Source organism: Myotis daubentonii, chromosome 12 (assembly GCF_963259705.1).
Source record: "Myotis daubentonii chromosome 12, mMyoDau2.1, whole genome shotgun sequence".
Lineage (NCBI taxonomy): Eukaryota > Metazoa > Chordata > Mammalia > Chiroptera > Vespertilionidae > Myotis > Myotis daubentonii.
The window spans coordinates 68,550,465-68,574,634 of NC_081851.1; the positions used below are offsets into that span (position 1 = coordinate 68,550,465).

Here is a 24,170-nt window from a genome sequence, read left to right on the forward strand (position 1 = left end):
GATACTGGTCCTGGCTGCCAGGTCTCTAATCTCTGGTCTTGCCGCCTCAGTCCTTTCCGGTTTCAAGGCGATGTTGCCTCAAAACAAGGACCAAGGGCTGCTACAGAAAGCAGCGCCCCCTGGGCGTCCCCCTCAGGGCCCCTCACAACTTGTGGACTCCCTTCCTCAGAACCTTCAGCCTTTGCCTCCGCAGAAATCGCTCCCTCTTGCCCCTCCACCTTGCTCCCCTCCGCCACAGTCCCACTCTCCTGGCTCCCATTCCTCCTCTTCTGACTCAAATTCTGACTTCGTCCTACAACCCTGCTCTTCCTCTCTCCCAAGTTCCCCCGCTTTCTTTCATCAGAGTTGCCGGTCTCTCTCCCTTCCACGTTCCTCCTCTCCCTCCTGCCATCTATACCCCTCTCCGCCCCCTGCTCAGTCCTCTAATCCCTCTCAGCCACAGAACTCCTCTCTCCCACCCTGCCAGTCTCCTTTCCACTCCGAAGACCTACCTAGCTCCACGCTCACTTCCCACAGCCTCAGCCTACCTTGTCCTGGGGTCCACCCCAACAGGCAGACATGGCACTGGCATCAGCACCAGGACACCCGATCCCCTGGGGCGGCGGAGGGATGCGTGGCAAGCGAAAGGGACGCTGCAGAGTTCAGGAACCCGGGAGCCCTGGCCCAGGCCCTGGTGGTGCAGCTGGGGTACCGTCGCATCGCACACGACCTTCGGTTACTCATTTTGCAGAGCCTGTGGCTAGGCAGAACCGACCAGCCTCCGGTTGTGGAGTACCCTATATGCCTGGTGTGTCTCCGGCCCCGCAGTCCCTCTTGCCCCACCCCCAGGTACAGGACTGGACCCCGGCTGCTTGCCTTCCCCCAGCTACTGCCCGGTGCACAAGACCAGGAATCGAGACCACTCCGCATAGGCATCGGCTTTGCTCTCCGCCTGCCTCAAGGCCAGGCCAGGACGTTGCATCTGTTGCCAGAAAGAAGACCGGAGGAAGCAGGACCTCAGGGCGAGGCCATGCAGGCCCCTGGGTATCAAACCCACGCATTTCAGGCCCCAGCAGCTCCGGCCTGGGCAGATTCAGCCTCAGGCAAACCCTCCCTGACCGGGAGCCTCAGGTCTGCAGGCCCTCCATCACCAAATTCCACTCAATGTTCAGGGCCTCCGCGTCAGGCACTCAAACAGGCCGCGGTCTCCCTGAAGCCCGGGCTTTCGTCGGCTCCAAGGCCTGCCTCTCCAGAGCCTATTCTCCAAAAGTCGCCATCCTATTTCCAGAGCCACGGAGGCTCACTGGAGCACCTCTTCTAAACCCTGCCGTTCCCACCAGGCCCCAGATCTCGGGGAGCCCCCGGGACACCCTGAAGGGCTGGCTGGCTGGCGGTCAGGTGTGTTCTCCAGCCCTGAACCCGGGAAGTCCCTTGTGGAGCCTGCTCTCTCCTGGCTGAAGAGGACCGAGGGTACGGGAGGCCCCATTCAGCCTTCAATGTATCCAATAAAGCTTAACCCTGCAAAACCTGTGTTTGTGTCCTGTTGAGCAGACACCCTGGGTACCTATGGGGGCAGAGGGGGTCGGGGAGAGTCAAAGGAAACAGAGTGGCCAGGGAGGGTGGATGCCATGTACCTGAAAAGGCCAAGGGGCCCACAAGGCCCGAGCACCTGAGATGTGCCGGGCTCTGGCTGGCCCTTCGCACATTAAATTTGGTGAAGCAGATAATGGCATCCCCAAAGGTGAAGCCACTGGGTCCCTTCCGCAGGGTGCACCTTAGGTTAACGAGGATGCATGCCGATGTGGCCAGGGGAGCAACCGGAGGTGTCTCCTTGCAGGAAAGGGCACTCTTCGCATTCACTTGCAGAGAACCACCAGGATGCTCCCATTGGAGATAAGAAACCAAGGGCCCCCTCGGGAGGGTGGAGACTAGATCTGCCCTGCTGGGGGCCGGATTGCCAGCCTCTGCGATGTCCCAGGGGAGCAGCCCCCGCCCACTAATCCTAGGGCACAGGTGCAGGGTCCCCAGGGCACAGGTGCAGGGTCGGAGCCACGGATGGACAGGTGTTAAGGTAAATCATCTCCTCCTACTAGAAAGCGGTGGGCTCGGGCTTTGAAGCCAGGTTTGTTTTCAGGTTCGCACTGCCTGCATTCAGAGGCCAGACAAGCCACATGTCCAGCGTGTGACCGTGGGCAGATCACTTCCTCTCCGGGGTAAAACGTATAGGCGGCGCTTGTATGCGTCTGCGTCTGTCTGGAAGGCAGACAGCCCCAACCCCAGGATTTCCTTGTTAAAGGTCCACGAGCCTCCCTTGGCCTGTATTAGCTCCTCTCCACGCGGGACATTCCCGCGAGGAAAGAGCGCGCTGCGCCCGCCCCGCAAAAAGATGGCGGGGCCTGACGTCGCCGCGGTGGGCGGAGACCCGGGTCCCGGCGCCGGAGGTCGGCCCCCTCCCCCCGCGGCCGGCGATTGCTGACGCGGATCGGCGGTTCTGCGCCTGCGCGAGGGGAGCGGGCCGGGCGCGCCTGCGCACTGCGCGTCCGCCAGGCCGGGGTGGGTGTCCGCGAGCGGAGACGCCGGCTGCAGTGTGTGGGTCGAGTCTGGGCATCCCCGCGGGGTGAGAGGATCGGGAGTCCCCCCGGCGGCGGCCGGATCAAGTTCAGCAGCGGCGGGGGCCGAGTCGAAGGCCGGGCGCGGCATGTCGCGGAGGCCGCGGGGCGGACAGTGAAGCGCGCGGCGAGCGGCGAGCGGGATGGGTCGGCGCCGGGCGCCCGAGCTCTACCGGGCCCCGTTCCCGTTGTACGCGCTGCAGGTGGACCCCAGCACGGGGCTGCTCATCGCTGCGGGCGGCGGCGGCGCCGCCAAGACGGGCATAAAGAATGGAGTGGTGAGAGCGCAGGCCACTCTGGCCGGGTCACCGAGGGCTGAGGGCGACCCCGGGAGGGTCGCGGGGGCGGGCCGCACCCCAGCTTCGGACCCCGCCCCCGCCGCGCGGAAACCCCCGGCCAGCCGGGCGTCCGACGCGAATTTCAGCCGAGAGCTTAAGCACAGGGCTATGGAGAGACGCTAAGGTCAAGCGCGCTTCCGCTGCACCCCGGGAGCAGCTCGGGGGTCCTGTCCTGGCTGTTCCGGGAGCCCCGAGCCGTGCTCGGCAGCGGCGACCGTGCTGCGTGTGGCCCTTGGGCTCGGTCTCCTTCCCTCTTCCAAGCTCTCCCTCTCGCTCTGTGAACTGGAGGTAATGATCCCAGCCCTGCCTGCTGTACGGATTTGTGAGGTTCAGAAGAAAACACGGGTTGGGGGCTGGAGAAGGCCTGGTGAACTAGGAAGTGCGGTCAGCAATGGATCAGGGTATCAGACCACCGGAGGCAGGTTTGCCCTTGAGCTAAACTGGGCACCCCTGAACCTCGCCCATGCCGGCCCCCTCTCCCACAGCACTTTCTGCAGCTGGAGCAGATTAACGGGCGTCTGAGCGCCTCCTTGCTGCACACCCATGACACGGAGACACGGGCTACTATGAACTTGGCGCTGGCCGGCAACATCCTTGCTGCAGGGCAAGATGCCCGCTGTCAGCTCCTGCGCTTCCAGACCCAGCCGAAGGGCAAAAGCAAGGCAGAGAAGGCAGGTGAGAAGCCGGCCCCCCAGCTTTTGGGAAAGGGATGAAACGGGTCAGATCGTTCTCACCTTGGTCTCTGAAGGAGAGGGGCTGGAAGGGGGGTCATGGTCGCAGGCGGGAAGCTGGATGTTCACCAGCCGCGTAGAGAGGGGGCCGGTATCGCTTACTCACGGAAGCCTGGACGCTGGTGGGCTGTTTGTGTGGCAGGCACCAAGGAGCAGGGGCCTCGACAAAGAAAGGGGGCGGCCCCCCCAGAGAAGAAATCTGGAGCTGAAACCCACCAGGAGGGGGTGGAACTGAGGGTAGAGAATTTGCAGGCGGTGCAGACAGACTTCAGCTCTGATCCGCTGCAGAAAGTTGTATGCTGCAACCACGATAACACCCTGCTGGCCACTGGAGGCACCGATGGCTGCGTGCGCGTCTGGAAGGTATGGTTTTTAGGGGGTTAGGGAGGATGTGCGTCCTTAGCAGCAAGGCCAGAGTTGTGAGAAAGCGAACGTGGGTTCTGGGAAGTAGTGAGCGAAGTCTGCGGCGAGCGGCCTTTAGAAGTGGGTGGCACCGCGCTCTAGCGGGTACCCGGGCGTTATAACCGTGGTGGTGGTTTGGCTGCAGGTACCCAGCCTAGAGAAAGTGCTGGAGTTCAAAGCCCATGAAGGGGAGATTGAGGACCTGGCTTTGGGGCCTGATGGCAAGGTGAGGAGGCGGGAGGGTGGGAAAAGGTGGTTGTGCTGCTTGTTCTGTACGTGGATCTCCTAACTGTCCCTCCTCGAACTCTTGATTCCTGACCAGTTGGTAACTGTGGGCTGGGACCTTAAGGCCTTCGTGTGGCAGAAGGATCAGCTGGTGACACAGCTGCACTGGCAAGAGAATGGACCCACTTTTTCTAACACGCCTTACCGCTACCAGGCCTGCAGGTGTGAAGGTCCTGGAGGGTGGCTAAAAGGCTCAATCTAGGTGTGGAAGGGGAGTGGGAAAAGACTTGGGGGAAGCTGGTAGCCTTGGCGAGTATTACCTCGGGCCTAACCAGGGTGCAGGAGGGTACAAAACTCTTGAGGAGGGCTGGGCAGGCCCCAGGAGCTGAACCGCTTCTCACTGGCCCCCAGGTTTGGGCAGGTTCCAGACCAGCCTACGGGGCTACGACTCTTCACAGTGCAGATTCCCCACAAGCGTCTGCGCCAGCCCCCACCCTGCTACCTCACAGCCTGGGACGGCTCTACCTTCTTGCCTCTTCGGACCAAACCCTGTGGCCATGAAGTTATTTCCTGCCTTACTGTCAGGTCTGAGACGGTGCTGGCGTGGCTTGGTGTGAGGGTGGCTGGGGGAGCTCCACAAGGTCCTGCTGGAGTCCCTGAGGACTCTTATTAGGGAAGGAGTGTTGCTGCGCGGGCCTCCAGGACAATGAATGCTCTGTGGTTTGTTGCAGTGAATCGGGCACCTTCCTAGGCCTGGGCACAGTCACTGGATCTGTTGCCATCTACATAGCTTTCTCTCTCCAGGTAATGGGTAGAGGTGGGCACGGTCCTGGGGGCTCTTTGGGGCGGGGACTGTAGGCCTGCTTCTACCATGAGTGCAGGGAGGAGTCTGGCCCAGCCTGTAGAGGGAAAGCCTGGGGGCAGGGGACGTGTTTCCAGAAGGAATGTTTCCCACTGAGCCTTCCTTCCCTTGTTCTCCTGTCCCTAGCGCCTGTACTACGTGAGGGAGGCCCATGGCATTGTAGTGACGGATGTGGCCTTTCTACCCGAGAAGGGTCGCGGTCCGGAGCTCCTTGGGTCCCACGAAACGGCCCTGTTCTCTGTGGCTGTGGATAGTCGTTGCCAGCTGCACCTGCTGCCCTCACGACGTGAGTCATTGGGGCGGGCAGGTTCCACCCCACCTTTAGCTGTAGCAAATATTTGCCTCGTGGAGAATGGGCTGCTCATTTATAGCCATCTGTCCCCTCCTTGAGTGGAGTCGGTTGAGGGTTCTGTGTTTCGGCATGTGAAGCCCCTTTGCCCACTGACTTCTTCTCTTATCCTCCCCTGCAGGGAGTGTTCCTGTGTGGCTCCTGCTGCTGCTATGTGTTGGGCTTATTGTCATGACCATTCTGCTGCTCCAGAGTGCCTTTCCAGGTTTTCTTTAGTCTCCTGCTCCCAGGGAATCAGGGGCCTGGGACTCTGCCGCCTTCTGGACCAGACTGGAGGCCCCGGCACCATTGTTCACTCCACGTCTACCTGGGTCCACAGCAGAGGTGGCCTCTGAGGAGACCTGACAGGAACTGCCTGCCCTTCCCAGTTAAAGCTTGACCGTGGCCTTGTGTGACTGAGTTCTGGGAACCCTGAACTCATCTTTGGATCCACTCAGGACAGTGGTGTCTGCAGCCCAGGCCACACCACCTGCCTCCTCTCCTCTCTGCTAGGGGCTCCAGAGTGAGCTTATCCTTTCTCCAGAAATATGTGAAGGTGCCCCAGAATTTGGAGTCACTGCTGTCCTTTCTGCAGAAGCAATCCGTTTCTCCTCCCTCACAACCTGTGGCCCGTTGCCCTTCACATGAGCCCCTTGTGTTTGCTGGGACAAGCACCTGCCTGGGAAGGAAGGAGCAAAAGGGAGACCCAGGCAGTAATCTGCGGGTTCAGCTGGGTAGCTCTCAGCCAACCAGGCTAAATGGGCAATAAGTTCCTAGATGGTCTACCCTAGCTTTGAGAAAAGGGAAAGTGAACCTCAGCCTGTGCGACAGGAAAAGTTGATATTTAATAAACAGGGAAGCCTGAACTGAGACCCAACTGGCACTGTTGTCAGCTCTTGCCTCCCTCGGAAGGTGACAGAGCCCTGCGGCCCAGCAGCTCTGCCGAGTGCTGGAAGATGGCTTTGGCGTACTGATGGAAGAGGCGGCTCATGTAGCAGTGCTGCCAGGGGAGCAGGCCTTCCAGGAAGCCGATGTGGCCGCCCTGGGCTGTGACGAGCAGTGCGACGTGGGGCGACTGTTGGGCAGCTTGTAGCGGAAAGGCTGGAGGAGGGGTTGGAGAGGAGGTCTGAGAACCAGGCTCTCCCCACTTACACCACACGGCCCATTGTCCTTGGGGCCTAAAGCATCAAGATTCGGGGTGCTCACCACGGGCTGGGGAGAAGGGGTCATCCGCTGCATTGAGGCAGAGCACAGGTATCTGGATGGCATCCACTTTGGTTCTTGGGCTTGCTGCCTGGTAGTAGGTAGTACAGTCTTTATAGCCAAAGGCCACAGCTGTGTAGCGTTCATCAAATTGACGTATTGTGCGGGCCTGTGGGTGGTGGAGGGTGGGATAGGCCAGGTTAAGGATAAGGAATAGGAAGATAATGGAAGAGTAGTTGGAAGAGGGGAGATGGTTGAAAGACTATACCTGTATCACAAAGTCTACATTGACCTCCTTTTCCATCACCTTTCTATTTCTGCAAAAGAGCACAGGTTTGGCTCTCCTCCTGGACCTGACCCAGAGCCCCAGGCCTCTGTTTGATTTCATGAGTGGAAAAGCCCAGATAGAACTGACCCAAGCACTGGGAGGACCTAGCGTGCCTGCCATCCTACCCTGTTTGCCCCCCCCCTCCCACTTGCCAAGACCCTACCGGTCCACAACTCGGCAGAGCTCAGCAGTGAGGCGCTGATTGAAGAGCAGTGAGTTGAGCGGGGTCTCCAGGGAGCTGGTGGTCTCAAAGGAATCCCAGCAAGCAGATAGCGTCAGTGCTGCCACCAGCCCTGCAGCCTGCCCCATTCGTGCCAGGTGGTTCAGCACTAATATCCTGCAGGATTGGACCGGTGACCATGAAAGAAGGGTTTGCATTAGTGAGTTGGGACAGAGAAGACAGAAGCGGAAAGAAACACAGGGAGACTGGGCGTTTGGGTTAAGTCCAGGCGGCCTTTACCCTCCAAGAGAGATGCCCACGGCCAGCAGTGGAGCTTGGGAGTAGCGGCGCTTTATGTGGTTCACGACTGTCTCCAGATCTTCAGTATTGCTGGCACAAAAGGTCCTGTGGGTCTGAGGCAAACCAGGTCATTGGGTAAGGAGGGAAGCCCTGGCCAGAGGCAGGGAGATGGGAGGGAGATGGGAGGAGCGGTAAGTAGAGCCCCAGGGCCCAGGATTTCCAAGGATCTTCCTCAGAGCTGTTCTGAGGAAGCAGGGTACTCACCAGCAGTTCCTCCCCATGGCAGCCCCGGTTGTTGAGTACAACAGCCCTGTGGCACACGGGTACATCTTAGCCAGGCTGTCCCTAGAAGCCCCTCCCCTTTGCCAGCCTTCAGAAAGACCCCAGGCCAAAGGTGCCTTCCAGATAGCCCCACCTCCCCATAGCTCTGAATTGACCTCCCTGTTACCAGTTCTCAGATGCCACCCTGCTCCTCTGGGTTGGGTCCATCCTTACCTATAACCATCCCTCAAAGCTTGGTCAACTAGATGCAAGATATATGTCTCCTGGCTATTGCCTGTAATACCAGGAAGCAGTAACACAATGGGCTGGGTGGCAGGGTCAGGGTATTGACTGTTGTCATGCTGGCCAGCCCAGTCTAGCAGGAGCTGTCCTCCATCTGGAGTGTGGAGGACTTCACTGTGGTTTTGGAGAAAAGGACACACAAAGATACCATTAGGAACTCCATATACTTCAAGAGGTTTGCCCCTGCCCCACCAAAACAACTCCCAAACTTCCCATTGCCATCTTTTGCGGGCATACATTATGCGAAACAAAACTATAACAAGGTGTAATAGGGACATAAAAGGTTCAATATTACCTCATGGTTGTGCAGTTAAATAGCCCTCCATATAGCCACTCATTTTTACCCTCAACACACTGTGAGGTGGATGCCAAAGATTACCTTCATTTTAGAAGAGATTGCCCTATACTTGCAGCTTGGTGTTCACCCCCCCTCCCTTCTTACCTCCAGTAAGAGACTGGAGGCCGAGGATGCAGTAAGGCTCGGAAGATGGTTTGTAGCCGCCCCTCAAAACACCATAGCGTCGGATAGAAAGTTTCCACAGTGATTGGACAGTGTTGCTCCAGGAAGGCCAGAAACCGGGACCCAGTCACCAGCTGAGGCCTCTGCAATCACAATACAATCTGCCTCACTCCCTGATTTTTGTGCCAAGCCAGAGAGAGCATTGCTTCAGCTGGGAATGAGTCTAGCATACCCTAGGCCGGAATGGCCACGTCACCAGTGTTAATACAGTCCAGCTAGAGGCCCAGAGAACTGCCGTCCTGGAGTGTCACCTCTCCAGAACTGACCCTACAGACTCGGCCAGGCTGGGAGCTGCAGCAGCTGACTGGGTGCTGCCTCCCCGACTTAGCCTATCCATGCCCCAGCCCCAATTTGGAGAGAGCAGTAATATAGATAAATTGCCCAGCTGCTCCCCTGCAGCAAGGATCGGGACCCCAGACAGAGGCCGAAGAAATGTAGCACCATTCAACCTGTGACCTTTGTCTTGCAGTTGCATTTTACACAGTCATCTTTCTAAAAGTAGCGCTAGCCGTCTGGCTCCCTGATGTGAGCACCCCATTGCTGATTATTCCTGTTCCCTACTGTGTGCTCACTGCTGAAGGGCTTCTTCCTGCCACAGCACCTCATTTTCTCGCTCCTGGGCCCCTGCTGTTTGGCCGTACTCTAAAGGAGGACTAGTCCCCATGTGACTAGGTTTCCTCTTCCTTCATGCCAGCCGGGAGAAGGCAACAGGGATGGGACAACAGGGACAGGTGAGGTGAGTGAGCACTCCACCCTGACTTAAAACCCCTCTGCTTGGTTCTTCCGGGTAGACCAAGTGAATGAGAAGGACTAGCCACATAGGAGGCGTATGAAGGAGTCCGCTGTGCAGACTCGAAATAGAAATTGCATTTCTGTCGCAGGCCCTAAGGAACCTGAGGACCAGATTCCTCTCTCTTCTGCAGTCTTGGTTCTCGAAGGGGGCTAGGTAAATGATGAGCTGGTGAGGCCAGGTTGGTAGTGTGTTTGAGATGTGACTCGCACCCTGACCCTTAGCCCCGGGATAACACCTGTGATTCACTGTGTGCTACATGCAGGCACTAGGCTAAGCCCAACCTTATGAGATAAGATATTTTATAAGTGAAGAAGCTATCACTCACAGAGATTAAGTTGTTTCCCAAAATCGCACAGCAAACAAGAGGCAAAGCAGAATTAATGTTACATTACCACTAATACTAGGAGGTAAAATTTATTGAGTGCTCATTATGTTGCAAGCATTGTGCTAAGTATTTTACATGATTATATCCTGTGATTTTCACAACAGCTCTTTAAGTAATGTGATCCCTCTGTGGATACAGGCTTGAATGTCCAGTAACTTGTCAAAGGTCATGAAGCTTGCTAAACCTAGTTAGTGGGGGAGCCGAGATTCAAACCCAAGTCTGTTCAACTCTAGAGCTTGTGCTCTTAGTCACTATACTACATATTACCTCCTAATCATCAAGATTTTGAATGATCAATTTATTAAATTCTTGGTCAAGCAGCTCAGTGGTGTAGAATAAGGTCCTAATAAGTTAGGTCACAGGTTTGATTTATGTGGGTTTCATTTTAACTATAGTGAAGTATTTCTTGCCTCATTCCTGAGAATTAAATAGTCACATGCCCATTGGTCACTGTGGATCAGCGGTTCTCAACCTGTGGGTCGCGACCCCTTTGGCAGTCAAAAGACCCTTTCACAGGGGTCGCCTAAGACCATCCTGCATATCAGATATTTACATTACGATTTATGAAGTAGTAACAAAAATAATTTTATGGTTGGGTCACAACATGAGGAACTGTAAAGGGCCAGAAGGTTGAGAACCACTGCTGTGGATGAATCAAAACCAGTCTGTTCCATGCTAGACCATTCGAACGCCACATCGTCAGGGCCTCCGGAATGGCACTTCTCCTGCATTTTAACCAGTAGGTGAAAGTCAAGGAAGGGTTTGCAGAATGAAGTGCCAAAGGTCTCTGACTTCTGTGAGGCTTGTTGCAAGCAAAGGAAAATGTTAAGGTCTGAAATAAGTGACTTCCAAATCAGACATATAAAGTAAGATTTATAGGGTATTGTGAGGTTTGGACTTTTAAAATGGTTTTATTCAGGCAGACTTCTTGTATAAAAAATATATGTGAATGTTGAAAGCTCTGGAAATACAGAAAAGTCTAGGTAATATTAAAATTCCCTATTCATAAAGGGCTTGAATCAATAGGTTTCTTGTTAGACTCAGCTACTTAAAACAGAGTTCAATAAAGATTAAATCTTTAGATTTTTCTGGACATGTAAATTATGTACTTTACCTAAATTTCAGTGAGAATATAATCTCCAAGTTCATCAAAATCAGCCTCTTCATACTTTCTCACTTCACTAGACATGGAGAGCCCAGGACTTAAAACAAGGCTGAATGAGCAAGGGCAGTTGGGTTATCCATTAATCCTGAGCCGGGGAAGCAAGGCCTACTGCTATCTGATGGGGCGGTGCTGGGAGTTAGCCACAACCCCCAGGCTCAGGTTCCTTCATTCAGTGCAGCTAATGAGGAACTTCGCTAGACTGCTGGGAAAGACAAGGAAACGTCGCGTGCTGTATGCCTTCCACCCCGTCTCCCCAAATGTCTGTCCACATCATGGAGAGCAGAACCCCTCCGATGCCCGAAAGGCCCATCTGGCAAGCGGAGCAGGAGATATGCAGAGGATCTAGGCAGGCAAAGGAATGGCTCTCCATAAGGCAGTGATTAGCAAAGTGAGCCTGGCTGGAGCGCGGGGCGGGGTGGTGGTGGGGTTGGGGCGTCAGGTTTCACCTGGGAAGCGAGGCCCAACCATGCCAGCTCCCACAAAGGGCTCGGGCTCCCTGCTGGAAGCTGCCCCCTAGACCCGAGCACCCCCAACCCCCCGGCCAGAGCTCTGGACCCGCACCCACCTGGGGCACACATGCCCAGTAGTAGCCCAAGTAGAGGGCAGTGCCAAGGCTCAAAAGCAGAAAGAACAGATGTGTCCCGGGACACAAGGAGAGACACAGCATCGCGGGGCTGGGTTTCTGCTCCCGAGGTCTTGACTGGCTCCGGGGCCTTGGCTCCGACTCCAGGTCCGCAGGTGAGCGCCGGCCTCACCGCCGCACCCGATTGGACGCCGCGCCGGTCCCGCCTCCCTCCACGGCCCGCCCGCTGTGCGCCCGGGGCGGAGAGCGCGTGCTGGGTGCGGGGCTGCGTCCGGCCCGCGGAGCTGCACCGAGTGACCTGCAGATGTCTTCCCCGCCGCCTCCTGCTTCCTCTGGGTCACATGCGGGGCAGCCCCGGGGCGGGACGGGCCGCCTCGCCCACAGCCGCCATCTCCGAGGGCACCGCCGCCCCTTCCCCTGGCCGCCTGGCGAGGTGAGTGCCCAGCCTGGGTCCTCACGCACGGGACTCAGCCACTCCAGGGGTGACGCCCTGCCCTGTCACACAGAAGAGCCACTCACAGTGACCTTGACACTCAGGACGCGGTCAGTTCACGTGCTGGCTGACCCTGCGGTGTCACAGTGTAGCCATGCACCCGGGGCCTCCCACGACACAACCATTCACAGTGCAGCGCTCCGCGGGCACTGAGCGGGCGGCTCACACAGCCCCACACACAGGTTAAAGTCGCTCAGACAGTGTCCGTCTGTGTGATGTAACCCTGTCAAGTGAGTGCAGCAGACACTCACTCCTCACCCACTTGGCCCTGGGAGACCCAGTGCTGTCCCTGGCTTCCTGGGATGTAGAAACGCCGCCTGCCAGAGCGTGGCTCTCCGCCTCGGCTCACATGCTGACGGGAGAATCATCTGGGACTTTTAAAGCCGACCAGTGCCCAGGCCGCACCTCCGACCTATGTACATAAAATGTGAACACACTTTAACAGCTGATGACTCAATATTTACCCCTTTTCAAGTTTAACTGATTTGAAATAGTGGCTGAAGCCAGGCTAAACTTCAACAAAAAATATTTATCCTAAAGTGCCACTAGACTTGGGATACATAAAAGATAAAGTTTACAAAACCAGCAACAGTGGACAAATTGAGGGCACACAAATACCAAACAAAATGATTCTTGAAGTTTGTGATTCCATTGCTTTGAGTTATCAGCAGTGCCTGGGCCAGAACGGTCATCAGTTTGAAAATAGGCATTGATAAAAAAAAATCATTCACTTCTGTAGACTCTTTAAATTTTGAAAATGAACTGTGTGTTAATAAACACTGGTTTTGTAATCATTCAAAGTGCATATACATTTTTGGGGGGCACCCTGTAGTTGGTCTGAGTCAGAGCTTAGGTATCAATATAACTTAAAAGCTCTCCGGAAGCTTCAAGCCTGTGGTCGGGTTGAAACCCTGCAATAGAGCGTGGGGCTGACACCATGGGATCAGCAGAAGTATACCCAGATGCTAAATGGCAATACACTTAAGGCGAAACCAAAAGACGAGTAGATTTCCAGGCAGGCAAGGGGAGATGGGCAGGGAACAGTTGTTCCAGGAGAGGGAACAGCCTAAGCAGAGCCTGGAGGTGAGAGGCTTCTTAGGAACCAAATAAACTTGGGGTGGCTGGAGCCAATGAGATGGCCGAAACCAGGTTGTGAGCAGCTACATAAAAGATGCTAGAGTGTGCCGAGGCCGGTTTGGCTCAGTGGATAGAGCGTCGGCCTGCGGACTGAGGGGTCCCGGGTTCGATTCCGGTCGAGGGCATGTACCTGGGTTGCGGGCACATCCCCGGTGGGGGATGTGCAGGAGGCGGCTGGTCGATGTTTCTCTCTCATCGATGTTTCTAACTCTATCTCTCTCCCTTCCTCTCTGTGAAGAGTCAATGAAATATATAAAAAAGGAAAAAAAAAAAAAGATGCTAGAGTGTATCCTAAGGGTGGAGCAAAGCCATCAGAGAGTTTGATGAAGATGTGGGCAACATGTTCAGATTTGTTTTAGAAGAATCACAATTCTGGAGACTAGAATCTCACAATTCTGGAGACTAGAAGTCCAAGTTCAGGGTGCTAGCGGGATTGAGTTCTTCTGGCAGCCTCGAGGAAGAGCCTGTCCCAGGCCTCTGTCCTAGTTTCTGATGTTTTGCTGGCAATGTTTGGCTTTCATTGGCATGTCAAAGCTTAACCAGATCTCTGCCTGCATCTTTACATGCTCTTCTCCATGTGTGTCCACAATTTTATAAGGGTGCCAGTCATGTTAGATTAGGGACCCACCCCACTCCAATACGAAGTCATCCTGGGCCCCTGCAGTGACTCTACCTGCAAAGAAGGTTACATTCTGAGGTATTCGGGCTTAGGACCTCAACGTGTAAAATTTCAACCTATAATACGGAGTGATGGAAGCTGCATGAACAGATGGGGAGTGAGGAAAGAGCCCAGAGGAATTCTGAAGCATGAAGAAAACGAAGAAGACATGACTACAGAGAGAGAAATGGTGTTGGCGAAACCAACAGGTACCGTGATCCAAGGAGGTGGAGTCGTTCACCAGGAAAGTGGCAGGAGGACCCTGATGAGAGCGGGTTTGTTGTGATGGAAGCTGGTGGAGGAGGAGAAGATGAAGACTCCAGCGAGGTAAGAAGTCATTGATTCAAAGAACTAAGTCCTGGGGCCGGTGGGTGAAGGCGTAGTCTGGAGCCTGGTGGAGGGACTGACCACTGTGACTAAGTTGATGACACTCCATTTTGACACAAAGCTGCAGCCACACTGTGCGCTGGCAAACAGCTGCCACCATCACCCTTAAGAGGAGGCGCTTCCCAGACCCCTCCAGGCCTCACACGGAGCCACTTGTCCGAGATGTGCAGTCACAGTCACAGTCACACAACGACACACAGGCACTGTGACAGCAGTCACAGCTGTCACTGCGAATCTCAAACTCAGGAAGAGCTCACCCAGACACCCCAACACCCAGACCCAACATCTCCTGCACCATCACACACCAGCCAGCCAGTCACACACTGGCCACACTCCGACCGGCCCATACTGTCACCCGGATACACAGCCACACAAAGTACACCCTGCTGTGGCACAGGCTCCTGCAACACACAGCCACGTGCACCAATCCCCCCTCCTCCCCCCGCCCCGCCCCCCCCCCCCAGCGGGAGCGGGCAGGGAGACTGGTGGAGCTGCGGAGGGCGGGCTGGGTGGATCCGGGCGGTGCGGGTGCCCTGCCCTGCCCTGCCCTCCCTCCGGCTGGCGACCAGGACTCTGCTCGGGCCAGGGCGGCGGCTGCCGCCGGGAGGGCAACGTGGAGCGGCCACGTGGAGCTGCCCAGGGGAGGGCGGCGGCGAGGAGCTGGCGCACCGCCCTGGCCACACCGAAGCCACCGCTGCCGGAGCCAAGCGCGCTGCTGCAGGTGGGTCCGAGCCCCGCCCCACACCCCACACCCCCACTTCCGGGCCGGCGGGGTGGGGGCGGCCGGGGACCCTCGCCCCAGCCTCCGGAGCGCCGCGCGGGGTGCGGGCGCGGGGCCCAGGCGGCCTCCCGGCCTCTGCGCCGGATGCTGAAGGCGCAGTCCCTCTGCATCCCCTGCGGCTGGACGCGGCGCAGCCGGCCTTCGCCTCCAGGCGCCTCGGGAGGGTGACCCTGAGAGCAGCGGGAGGACGAGGGGGAAGCCGGGCTCCCTCCGTGTGGCTCTGCGGGGGTTCGCAGTCACCCAGGTGCCTTTCCCTCCGGTGGTCTGGTCTGTCGCCTGACAGCCTGGGAGAGGGGCTGCAGGAGTTCCATCCTCATCAGACAGCCGGAGAGGGACGGGGCCGCGAGGTCACCACCGGCTGGACGGGGCAGGCTGGAGCCAGCTCCAGGGTGGGGACCCCTTTGGGGTAAGCCGGGGCCTCTTCTCTTGGGCTGGAGAGCAGAGTGAGGTGTGGGGGGGAGTGGGACAGGTGTGTGGGGGGGAGTGGGGTAGAGGTATGGGAGTGGGGGTGATGCTGGGAGCACCCGCGGCACCAGAGATAAGTTAAGGGAGAGGATTTGTCCCAAATAACTTCCTGACTGAATTAGCAAGAAAGGAATGGATGCCCGGTGGGTGCCAGGCGCCCGTCCTGAAGTGGAGCGGAGGCCGAATGGTGTGGACGGGCGCTGGGGGATGCGAGGCCAAAGGCCCTGCCACATCCTGGAGACTCTGAACTCAAGAAGCACCTGCTCGCTGCCAGCCATGAGCTAACCTACATCATCGTGTGGCAGCCGCCCCCTCCCCTACGAGAGGTGCTGCCCTGGGTGCTTAAAATTAAGATCCCAGGGCCAGAGACACCTGCCCAGACCACCCCGTGAGCCTGTGAGAGGCAGGATTTGATCAGAGGTCTAACCCCAAGGCCGCTCGCCTCGTGCACAGGCATAAAGGCTTGAAGAAAGCAGAGGCCAGAGGGTCATTGGGAATGTGTATGTGTGCGCACATGTGTCTGAGTGCACGTGTGTCTGCGTGCATGCGTGTGCGTGTGTGTGGGTGTGCGCGTGTGTGTGCGCGCACACGCTTATGTGTAGGATGCGAATAACTTTACTGAATGACATCACAACGGTTAACCGGCAGTTGTGGTGGTTTTCATGTGGCCATTAGGGTAAATTATGTTTACACATATGGTTATAGAAAATGATTAGGAACATTTTTATTTGACAGGCAGTGGTTCAATAATTGCTTTATTTCTGTTGCTTACAAATGCTTTGTAAATACTTAGAAATGTGTGTGAATGAATCTCATTGTGCCCACCTCATTACTCATTCCTAGGTGCCTTAGCCTGACTTCCTTCCTTTATCTATTTATTTAATCGTCACTGAGGACAAGTTTAGAGAGAGGAAAGGAGAGAGAGAGAGATAAACATTGATTGGTTGCCTTCTGTACACTCCCTGACTGGGCGTCAAACCCACAACCCAGGCATGTGCCCTACCCAGGAATCAAACTGGAAACCGTTCAGCGCTCGGTCAGTGCTCAACCAACTGAGCCGCTAGAACCAGGCTGAGCCTGGCTTCCTTTAAATAATGGAGGGAGGTGGGTTACCTGTACCGAAAATGTCACCGTTGGAAGATGACATGAGAGAATATTATTAGATGACAGGAAACGTCCACAGCACTTAAGTCTGTGAAGTGCACTACAACCAGAATGTGAAGGCCCTCACACGGGCCCGGGATATTCCAGGGAGAGTCCGGAACAGCTCGGGCAAAAACTCTGAAAAGGAAAGTGAAAAGCCCTGGATCGTTTGGCTCAGCGGACAGTGTCGGCCTGTGGACCAAAGGGTCCTGGGTTCGATTCTGGTTAAGGGCATGTGCCTTGGTTGCAGGCTCCTCCCCGTCCTGGACCCTCGTCGGGGTGCATGCAGGAGGCAACCAGTCCATGTGTCTCTCTCTGTCTTTCCCTCTCTCTTCCACTCTCTCTAAAAATCAATGGGGAAAAATATCCTCGGGTAAGGTTTAACAAAAGAAACAATAACCCCCAAAAACAAAAAAATAGTGAAAGTGAAAAGTATGTCAGGAGACTCCACTAACCCCGAAGCAAAATGTTAGTGTGGGGGAGCACTGGAAGATGAGTCTAATGTGATAACTTGATATCTGATTGTAGAAGGTCTTGAATGCCCAGCTCTAGGCTGTAATAGAAATAGGGAGCCATTGAAGGTTTTGGAGCAGTGGAGTTCCAGCAAAGGAAGAGTAATCTGATATAAGTATGGAGGGGTCTTTAAATGGAGAAGATAGGAAAAAGAATAAAACCAAAACAAACAAATGGAGAAGATAGCACAGGCAGGGACAGGAATGAGAGGCTACTCATTAGTTTGTGCAAGAAGTAATTCATTACCCAATTAATATTCACTCTAACCCTATGATGTAAGTACTCTCTACATTATGCAGACAGGATAACTAAAGTTTAGTGAGGATAATTAACTTCCCCATGTTAATTAGGGACAGTGTGGTGAGCCTGGGATTCAAACCTAAGTCCGGCTGGTTCCAAAGCTCTGTTCTCTGTCAATTGCACATACTGAATAACTGCATAAATGTGAAGATACATAGAACGAAGAGGAGAGTGATAGCAATTCATGTGGGCAGTGTTCAGGACCAAGTACATACTTTTCAGGGCCCAGTGCTAAAATAAGATTAAGAATTTCAAGACGATGAGAGCAGAGCATTAGACTAAGCACAGGGCCCTTCCTAGACCAGGCCACACACTCATGAAATCAGTTCTAATTCCTGTGATGCCCTGGCTGCTTTTCTCAGTGGTTAGAACAACCATGGGCAAACTACGGCCCGCGGGCCGGATCCGGCCCGTTTGAAATGAATAAAACTAAAAAAAAAAAAAAAAAAAGACCGTACCCTTTTATGTAATGATGTTTACTTTGAATTTATATTAGTTCACACAAACACTCCATCCATGCTTTTGTTGCGGCCCTCCGGTCCAGTTTAAGAACCCATTGTGGCCCTCGAGTCAAAAAGTTTGCCCACCCCTAGGTTAGAACATCGGCCTGCAGACCGAAGTGTCTCGGGTTCCATTTCTGGTCAAGGGCACATACCCCTGTACCTCTGTTGCAGGTTCATCCCTGCCCTGGTCATGTGGGAGGCAACCAATCAATGTGTCTCTCTCACATTGATGTTTCTCTCTCTCTCCCTCCTCCTTCCCTCCTTCTCTCTCTAAAAGTCAATGGAAAAAATATCCTCAGGTGAGGATTAAAACAAAAATGACTGTGATAGCCCTAGCCTAGCTGGTTTGGCTGGATAGAACATCGGCCTGTGGACTGAAGGGTCCCAGATTCGATTCCAGTCAAGGGCTCGATCCCCAGTAGGGGGCGTGCAGGAGGCAGTTAGTCAAGGATTCTTTCTCATCATTGATGTTTCTGATTCTCTCCCTCCTTTCCTCTCAGAAATCAATAGATATTTTTTAAAAATTACTGTGACAATTTAACAGATTACTTCAAACCTTAGTGGCTGAGCACAAGAACATTGCCTTTGCTCACAGCATGCAGTCTGGGCAGGGCGTGGAAACAAGTACATCTCTGCTGCATTCTGTGTTGGCTGAGGCAGCTTGAAGGCCTGGAATTGGGATCACCTGAAGGTTTGCTCTCTCACCTGGGTGGTTGTGGGGCTGGGAGGGTGTGAGCAGCTGGAGTCCTGAATGGCTGGGGCTCCTCAGGCATCTGTTTCTTTACTTGGCCTTTTCAGCATGGTGGCCTCAGGGCCGCCAGACCTCTGCCATGATGGCTCAGGGCTCCCAGGCGCATATCTGCATGTCATTAATTCTCACTTCATCGGTGTCTCATCTGTGTAACTCACTCATTGTATTTTTTTAAAATCCATCTTGTCTTTATATTTGCATACGTTATAGTTGGTTCATCTTCACATCTACTTGGTCATTTTTATGTTCTTATTCCTTTCTCAGAGCTGAAAGCTTTAATTCCTTAAAACGTATTAAATATTCTTTATGTTATGTGTGTGAGAATTGTAATATCTTTAGTTTCCACAACTCCGGTTTTGCCTGCTGTTGCTTACCTGGCTCTTATTCACAGTGTCTTATTTCCTTGTATGTTTATGACTTTCGACTGTGAGTTCATGCTCCTTGAACCTTTACCTATGGAGCTTCTTCGAGCCCGGATTGGAGCTGTGTTCCTTCAGTTGTGGACATTTTCTTCTGTCAGTCAACTGGGGCCCTGTCAACCAGGGACCGCTTCAAAATAAATAATCTGCTTAGGGTTTTGAGCCACAGAGGTAGCATTAACTTGGCCTCGAGCCCACATTAGAGCAGGCTCATCACACATTCCCAGGGAGGGTGTTTTTGAGAGCTGAGCTGTTGGGATCTCCTGTTAGTCTCTTCACCTTGCATGGTCCAGGCTTTCTCTCTGGTCTCCCCTGTTGCACGAAGCACTCAAACTGATAGCTCTAGTTCACCGGGGCTGGGTTCGGCCGAAACTCTTAAGGCAAAGGCTGACTACAGGCTCACTTTTCCTCGAGATGACTGGTTTTACTGCTTCTGTACTGAGAATTTCTTACTTTCTTGCCAACTCATCACATTTGAAAAGATACTTTCTGTTTTTGCCCAGCTCTGCAGTTACTTTCACTGGGACGTTTACCAGCAGACTCCCAGACATGAGGCCCGGATATTTCTCTAGTCCGCTCTTCTACCAGAGGGTGTCCACTGTGGTGGGACCTCTGAGGGTCCCGTTACTCAGAGGATCTCAGCTCCAGCTGCCTCCCTTGCAGGGGCCCAAGACCTTATGTTCTCTCCCGGGACCAACAACCAAAGCACAAGGACCTACGTTGCCAGCCGGTGTTTGCGAACACCTTTGGGCAGCTGTGGCTTCGGAACCCACCTGGCCACTGGCGATTGTGGGCCAGCTGTGTAGACTCACTATATCCTTTGGGGTCAACGGATGCATAGGAAACTGAACACGGTTTCTGGGACTCTCGCAGCTTCATCTTCGTGTGGACTTCCAGGTCTAGCTGTGCTTCACGGGGCCGCTCTGCTGGCACAGCCATGGCCAGGCTCCCACCTGTATCTCCCTGTTAACCAGGGGCTCCCTGCTCTTCCGCACCCCTTAGGAAGCATTGCCACCCCTTGCGGTGGTTCTGAACCTTGTCGGGGTCATGGTGCTCTTGGAGAATCCACTAAACCAGTGGTTCTCAACCTGTGGCTCGCGACCCCCTTTGGCGGTCGAACGACCCTTTCACAGGGGTCCCTAAGACCATCCGACATATCAGATATTTACATGACGATTCGTAACAGCAGCAACATTACAGTGATGAAGTAGCAACGAAACGAATTTTATGGTTGGGTCACAACACGAGGAACTGTGTTTAAAGGGCCAGAAGGTTGAGAACCACTGCACTAAACGCTGTGAACCTTTTTCCAGAAAGATTCAGTGCCAGCCAGTGTGCAGGGCACCGCTTCAGAGGGTCCTCATCCCCTGCCTGGACCGGCGATTCGCCACCTAGAGACGGGCACAGGGTCTCGGGTCTCGGCTTTGCTGTGCTTCTGCTTCCTCGGGAACTCTCAGCTATGCACCCACACCCGGGACAGTCACAAAGCGTCACGCTCCTCTCTCTCTCTGACTGTTTTTCTGTAATCGAGTGGCTTTGTTGCCAATGGGCCTGCACAGTGTAGGTCTCAGGGGAAGTTTTTGTTTTTTCCTTCATATTGGGATCTGATTTCCTACTTGCACTTCGTAAGTACCAGTTCCTGGGGCCACTGTTGGTTGGTTGTGTTTTCAATCCCTACCTGAGTTTAGACCTGTTTCAAGGAGTCTGCGCCTCTTTTGATTTGTTCTTCGGTGAGGTTTTAATAAATATAACCCAACAACCTGCCTCTCTAAGTCTTGGTCTTTTTGTCATTCTCCGCATTTCCAATTTGGCCCTTTTCTTAACCTCTCTGAGCTGGTTTCCTCTGTAAAGCGAGTGAACTGAACCAGATGTACTTGAACTGCCTCCTCACAGCCCCTCGCACAGCAGGGCGCGAGGACGGGGGGGGGGGGGGGGGGGGGGCTCCGGCCACCGCCCCCTTCCAGGGCGGGTCTTCCTGCACTTTACACCTGGGTCTGGAGTCAAATTTACTTTGAGCAAAGTTCCATGGGGGGGGGGGCGGGGGGCGGCGCGGGCAGGGGAGGGGGTGTCCCTGATGTCCCTGTGTCCTGTCACCTGGGCTGCAGGGAGAGGAGACGTTCCCGTGGACCCCACCGATCCCCACTCTGTGCAGACGCCCCTCCCCTGACTCCCTCACTCTGCTCCTAGGGAAGGTGTCCCCTGTTCCAGCTCCAGGAGAGATGTCACCTTGGACGATGATGTTAGTGCTGCTGCTGCTGCTGCTGCCCTTGAGTCAGGCTGCCCCCAGGGATGGAACCGCGAGGTAATGGGATCAGGCGGGCTCTGGGCCGTGGGCTGGCAGCAAGGAGAGTATCTGGAGAACCCAAGGGTGTGGTGGGCCCCCGGGAGGCAGGAGATGGGGACGTGCGCTGCTCACCTCTGTATCCCTGCCCACCCACTCAACCTCTCTGCCTTGAGCCTGGTGGAGGGCCCTACACAGAGTGGGCACGTGATCTGTGTTTGCTGGACTCATTGGAGCCAGGAGCTCAGTTCCAATGAGGCATGAAGCTCGGGGAAGAAGCTGGGGGCCAGGGAAGGGGTGTAATTCTCTCATCCTAGGGGGTCGGCAGGTCATCGCACCTCTCTGAGCACCCTTCTCGTTCCGATGCAGAGGGGGTGCTGGTGGGGCGGGGAAAAGAAGCGGCAGGGCCGGCAGCAGTGACCGGAGTTGCTGCCGCGGCTTCTGCCAGCTCTCTGGCGTCACAGGTCGGGACCGGCTCGGGCAGCCAGATAGCCTCGTCCAAACCTGAGAGCAAATCCTGAGCTTTAAAGACGGACACAAACAAACAAAAAAGACTGGCGGAGACCCCAAGCAGATTTACACTCCGAAACCAACGTAGGTGGCACAGCTTGGGAAAATAAAGAGGCCAGTTGGTCCTGGTGTAAACAGGGCCTGTATCAAGGTGGGCAGTGCCTCCGAGCTCAGCCAGAGACCTGCCCGTTGGCCCAGCATCAAAATGGAATCACTGCCCCGGTCTACACTGCCCTACCCCTGACTGCGCTGTTTTCTTGGGCCTCCCACTTGTCTGGGCGAGGTGTGGCCTCACCTGGCTCTACCTGGCCAGGTGTTTTATGGGGTTTCCACTTTCCATCTAAGGTAGGAATCTGCAAACACAGTCTGAGAGAGTAAGGCTCTGCTCTGAGGAGCCCGAAGGGCCTCCCCCCACAAGGTTTTGGGGAGTTGGGGAAAGCAACGCCCTCTGGGTCTGGGGCGAGAACTCCGCTTGGGGGTGGGAGGCTGGGAGGCCGGGCCCTCGGGGAGGCTCTTTGCAAGGCTGGTCCTCCCCTCCGTCCTCCAGGCCGGTCCCTGAAGTGCAGCAGCAGCCCCTACCCAACCCCTTCCAGCCAGGCCCGGAGCAGCTGCGGTGAGTCGCTGGGCTGGGGGCCCGGCAGTGAGCCGTGGGGTGCAGGCTGGCCTCCAGGGGCTGACTGTCCACTTTTCCGGCAGACTTCTGCGGAGCTACCTAAAGGGACTAGAGAGGATGGAAGAGGAGCCGGAGCACATGAGCCGGGAGCAGGGTGAGGGGCTGGGCCGAGGGGCCCGTGGACGGGAGGCTCAGGGCAGCAGAGCGGGGACTGGCCTCCAGCCGTCCGTGGCCTCCTGCTTCCTCCTGTCCTCTGCCGTGTATTCTGACCCAGCTTCTTTCCCTTAGTCCTGCTCTACCTCTTTGCCCTCCATGACTATGACCAGAGTGGACAGCTGGACGGCCTGGAGCTGATGTCCATGTTGACAGCAGCTCTGGCCCCCGGAGCCGCTGACTCTCCCACCACCAACCCAGTAAGCCCTGCTTGGGGGTGGGGGTGGCGGTCGGGGGGAACCCTTTTCCTGTGAAGGAGACCCAGCTCCCTGGGGCTTCGGTCTTTTTCCTCTGGACTCTTTTGGCGAATCCCCAGGAATGCTCAAAGCCTGCATGTCAGGGAGCGGGAGGGGCGTTGGGAGGGTCAGGGCTCCGGGAAGCATCGCCGGTCACTGTGGACGCCAGGGCAGCTGTGTGCTCCCACAGGTGGTCCTGGTCGTGGACGAGGTGCTGGAGACGCAGGACCTGAACGGGGACGGGCTCATGACCCCCGCAGAGCTCGTCAACTTTCCCGGCGAGCCCCCGAGGCACTCGGAGCACCAAGAGCCCCCGGAGCCACAAGATCTGGGCAGGCAGCCCCCGTCAGCCGAGGGCCCACCACCACCAGCAGCACAGGAAGCCCTGGGCCCCAGAGGAGAGGAGGGGCAGGTGGAGGCCGGAAAGGAGCCCTTGGAGCCTGGACAGGAGGCTGGGGAAAAGGCCCCAGGCCCCGTAGGGGAGGCCGGGGCCCAGGCCGAGGCCAGGGACGCTGGAAAGGAAGCGGAGGAGCAGCCAGGGGAAACACTGGAGTCTAAGAACCCCCCAAGTGAGTTTGAGGTTCATGCTATTCAACTGGAGAACGACGAGATATAAGCCTTGAGGATGCAGGTGTGTGCGGGGAAGTCTCAGTGCTGGAACATGTGCTCCGAAGGGCGGGGGGTGTGTGTGGGGACAAGGACCACCTCTGGCCCCTCCTGGTCCCAGCAGGTGCAGCCCTTTCTGTGCGGCCCATGGAGACCCTGTGCTGAGGGGCAGCTTTAGGGCCCGGACAACCAATAAAGAACTGAATAAACTCATCCCCCTGGGCCATCTGTCTACTGGTCCAGCCTGGCCAGACCTCAGGGATGGCGGGTGGGGGGTATGAGGACTGGACAGGCCTCTTGGAGGGGCAGGGATTCAGCTTTCCCCGTGTTCCCAGCGGGTGCAAGCGCTCAGCCTCTCCCTGTCCCCCGGGGTCCAAACACTCCTGTGCCCCCTCACGTGGTGTTCAGACACCCAGTGCCCGCCTGCAGCTCAGGGCAGATGTGCCCCATCACCCTTACCCACCCCCCCCTTAATATTAACAGTAACTACGATTTATCAAGAGCCTCGTACACACCAGCATTACACTGGGCATTTCATATTGTGTGATTGTATCCTCACGACAATTCCATGACCACGGAATAAACTCCGCTCGGTAAGGACCTTGAGGAAGATTGAGTTCCGTGATGCGCCCAAGGTGACCCAGCACTCAGGCCCGCCTGGCCTCACACACCCTGCCCTCAGCCCT

General features: G+C 55.7%; 4 protein-coding genes across 7 annotated transcripts; 3 read left to right on the forward strand and 1 right to left on the reverse strand.

Annotated features, from left to right (window-relative positions):
* Positions 1–70: 70 nt before the first annotated feature.
* PRR30 (proline rich 30) lies at positions 71–1,300 on the forward strand. The gene has a single exon (XM_059660672.1). The coding sequence runs from the start codon at positions 71–73 to the stop codon at positions 1,298–1,300; it is 1,230 nt and encodes a 409-aa protein (XP_059516655.1).
* Positions 1,301–2,501: 1,201 nt separating this feature from the next.
* PREB (prolactin regulatory element binding) lies at positions 2,502–6,346 on the forward strand. The gene is made up of 9 exons (XM_059660331.1): positions 2,502–2,866; positions 3,412–3,601; positions 3,800–4,020; positions 4,205–4,285; positions 4,382–4,506; positions 4,696–4,869; positions 5,016–5,088; positions 5,273–5,432; positions 5,617–6,346. The coding sequence occupies exons 1-9, from the start codon at positions 2,732–2,734 to the stop codon at positions 5,709–5,711; spliced, it is 1,254 nt and encodes a 417-aa protein (XP_059516314.1). The 5' UTR covers positions 2,502–2,731; the 3' UTR covers positions 5,712–6,346.
* Positions 6,301–11,591, reverse strand: ABHD1 (abhydrolase domain containing 1). 2 transcript variants are annotated; one of them, XM_059660332.1, is made up of 9 exons: positions 11,458–11,591; positions 8,472–8,632; positions 7,961–8,143; positions 7,730–7,775; positions 7,466–7,578; positions 7,169–7,342; positions 6,946–6,994; positions 6,681–6,846; positions 6,301–6,575 (listed from the first exon to the last, which is right to left on the reverse strand). In XM_059660332.1, the coding sequence occupies exons 1-9, from the start codon at positions 11,557–11,559 to the stop codon at positions 6,364–6,366; spliced, it is 1,206 nt and encodes a 401-aa protein (XP_059516315.1). In that variant the 5' UTR covers positions 11,560–11,591; the 3' UTR covers positions 6,301–6,363. The 2 variants fall into 2 exon arrangements, with proteins under 2 accessions (XP_059516315.1, XP_059516316.1); XM_059660333.1 differs by lacking the exon at positions 6,946–6,994.
* A 189-nt stretch (positions 11,592–11,780) lies between these two features.
* CGREF1 (cell growth regulator with EF-hand domain 1) lies at positions 11,781–23,752 on the forward strand. 3 transcript variants are annotated; one of them, XM_059660334.1, is made up of 8 exons: positions 11,781–11,908; positions 13,973–14,090; positions 14,615–14,871; positions 21,213–21,327; positions 22,364–22,429; positions 22,513–22,583; positions 22,718–22,842; positions 23,069–23,750. In XM_059660334.1, exons 2-8 carry the CDS (start codon positions 14,074–14,076, stop codon positions 23,492–23,494), a joined length of 1,077 nt encoding a protein of 358 aa, XP_059516317.1. In that variant the 5' UTR covers positions 11,781–11,908; positions 13,973–14,073; the 3' UTR covers positions 23,495–23,750. The 3 variants fall into 3 exon arrangements, with proteins under 3 accessions (XP_059516317.1, XP_059516319.1, XP_059516318.1); XM_059660336.1 differs by lacking the exons at positions 13,973–14,090; positions 14,615–14,871 and having other exon boundaries at positions 11,820–11,908; positions 23,069–23,752; XM_059660335.1 differs by lacking the exons at positions 11,781–11,908; positions 14,615–14,871 and having other exon boundaries at positions 13,985–14,090; positions 23,069–23,752.
* Positions 23,753–24,170: the final 418 nt, after the last annotated feature.